Source organism: Penaeus monodon, chromosome 3 (assembly GCF_015228065.2).
Source record: "Penaeus monodon isolate SGIC_2016 chromosome 3, NSTDA_Pmon_1, whole genome shotgun sequence".
In the NCBI taxonomy this organism is placed as follows: Eukaryota; Metazoa; Arthropoda; class Malacostraca; order Decapoda; family Penaeidae; genus Penaeus; species Penaeus monodon.
Genome location: NC_051388.1, coordinates 52,906,378 through 52,908,877, shown reverse-complemented (window position 1 = coordinate 52,908,877; position 2,500 = coordinate 52,906,378). Strand labels below are relative to the sequence as shown.

General features: G+C 49.9%; 1 protein-coding gene across 1 annotated transcript in view; it reads left to right on the top strand.

Annotated features, from left to right (window-relative positions):
* LOC119587721 (mucin-5AC-like) overlaps positions 1–2,500 on the top strand; it is a 21,938-nt gene that overhangs the window by 18,174 nt on the left and 1,264 nt on the right. Inside the window, exons 8-9 of the mRNA XM_037936406.1 lie at positions 149–1,774; positions 1,863–2,500. The exon at positions 1,863–2,500 is cut by the window's right edge and continues 151 nt beyond it. Of these exons, the coding sequence (XP_037792334.1) occupies positions 149–1,774; positions 1,863–2,500 (2,264 nt within the window). The remainder of the gene's footprint in view (positions 1–148; positions 1,775–1,862) is intronic.

The window sequence follows — 2,500 nt, the reverse complement described above, 5'->3', positions numbered from 1 at the left end:
GGTGTTGTCAAGTTGCTTTATGAAGATTCTATATTGTGTGTGTATGTGTGTGTGTGTGAGTGAGTGCGCGCGCGTGTGTGTGTGTGTGTGCGTGCTTATACTCCGATTTTGTGATCACTTCACAGGCAGATTTTCTTCGTCATTTCAGGACAACCAGGCGACACTTGCTGGTTAGAGGGACAGTGCAGTAGTTTCTGCTTCTTCCCGCACACTCAAGAGCTCATGGCAAAGTCGTGGTGCGAGTGTAGCGAGAAGAACATGTGGCAATGCGAGGTGGTCCTGCCGGGAGCGACGTGCGTTGAGTTCTCAGTGCTGTACTATCTTTACGTCGAGAATGGATTCTACTGCAGATGTACTCAGCCTGCTTCATACTGCTCCTTTACAACTACTCAGACAACAACAGATGGCATTTCGACGTCTGCTTCTACTACTCCGATAATTTCTGACCTAACAACGACTTCTACGCCTGCTCCTACTACCGTATCTGGTATGACCACGACCCCGGGGCAGAGTTCTTCCAGTGAAATTCCTCAGACGACTTTGGTAAAACAGCCAGCACTTAATTCACGCGTTTCTTCAGTTTCTACGCAACGTCTGATGTCTACTACTTCATCAGATACATCCACTGCCCCGCCAACATCCACTACATCAGCCATTTCTACCTCTACAATCCCAGCAACGTCTGACGAAGCTACTACACACATGATCTTGACAACAGCTTCGAGCATGCCTACAGCACATCCATCTTCTACACCAACAACCTCCACTCCTAAACCACCCATCAGCACATCTACCTCATCTCCAACACCCACTACAACAGCGACAACCACTTCTCCAACAGTGACCACCACTAAACCAGCGTCCACATTCCCCGAGTCGTCCACTAAAACCCCATTAACTACCACGCCAATAACATCTACGTTACGAGAGGAAGCCAGTAAATCCGCCACATCCACTACATCAACATCCATGTCTCCAACGTCGACTACACCTGCAATATCCACTCTGACAACCACTTCCCCAAAGTCCACAACTGTTCTGCCAGCAATTGCGTCTGCAACATCCAACATTCCCTCACCAACTACATCCACATCCAACATTCCAGCTGCAACCACAACATCCAACATCCCATCTACAGTCACAACATCCAACATTCCAACTGCAACCACATCCAACATTCCAACTACAACCACATCCAACATTCCAACTGCAACCACATCCAACATTCCAACTACAACCACATCCAACATTCCAACTGCAACCACATCCAACATTCCAACCACAACCACATCCAACATTCCAACCACATCCAACATTCCAACCACAACCACATCCAACATTCCAACCACAACCTCCAACATCCCCTCACCAACCACAACATCTGCTGTGGACAAAGCATCCTCATCAACTTCTTTACCACCATCATCCAGCACATCCAAACACATCACTACGGATTCTACAACATCCACCCTATCCCCAACTACAACCCAGACAACTACAACAACCTCAGAGGCTACAGCAACGCCTCCCGCTACAACCTCACAGGCTACAACGACTTCACCCGCTACAACCTCACAGGCTACAACGACTTCACCCGCTACAACCTCACAGGCTACAACGACTTCACCCGCTACAACCTCACAGGCTACAACCCAACCGGACGACTTCACCCGCTACAACCTCACAGGCTACAACGACTTCACCCGCTACAACCTCACAGGCTACAACGACTTCACCCGCTACAACCTCACAGGCTACAGCAACGTCTCCCGCGGCACAAACACCGCGTAGTCCTTCGCTCCAGACGCTAACGCTAACACCAGGTACAGTTCCTACGACCTCTGCAACCCCCGTGACTTCAGAGCCTCTTGGAACGACCTCGGCACCACACGGCAGTTCCCTCCAGACGACGACCAGTGGCCCAGGTCAGACCACACGGACCACATTAGCGTTTAGTGATGTGCCAACAACGGCCAAGACCACAAGTCAAGCTGTCACGGTCTTGGCCATGAGTTCCAGGACCAGTAGTACTAGTGGGATTACCGCCGCTAGTTCTAGTAATCAGGCCATGATAGGTAGCACCACTAGCTTGACTGATGCAACTGGTACTGACTGCCAGACCAGCCTTATAAGCGCTACTAGTCAGACCTCAACTGCCAGTGTTGCCAACCAGAGCTCAACTATCAGTGTTGCCAACCAGAGCTCAACTGCCAGTGTTGCCAACCAGACGACAACTCCTAGTGTTACAAACGAGACCACAACGGCCAGCTCTACAAGTCAGACCACTATAGACAGTATTGCCAACCAAACTTTTACTAACAGTATTGCCAGTCAGGTCACTACAACCAGTCTTACCTACCAGACCACAACGGACAGTGCTAACAACCAAATCACAACTGACAGTGTTGCCAACCAAACCACAACGGACAGTGTTACCAATGAAACCATAACAGCCAGTGTTGCCAACCAACCCACATCGAGCAGTGTTGCCAACCAAACC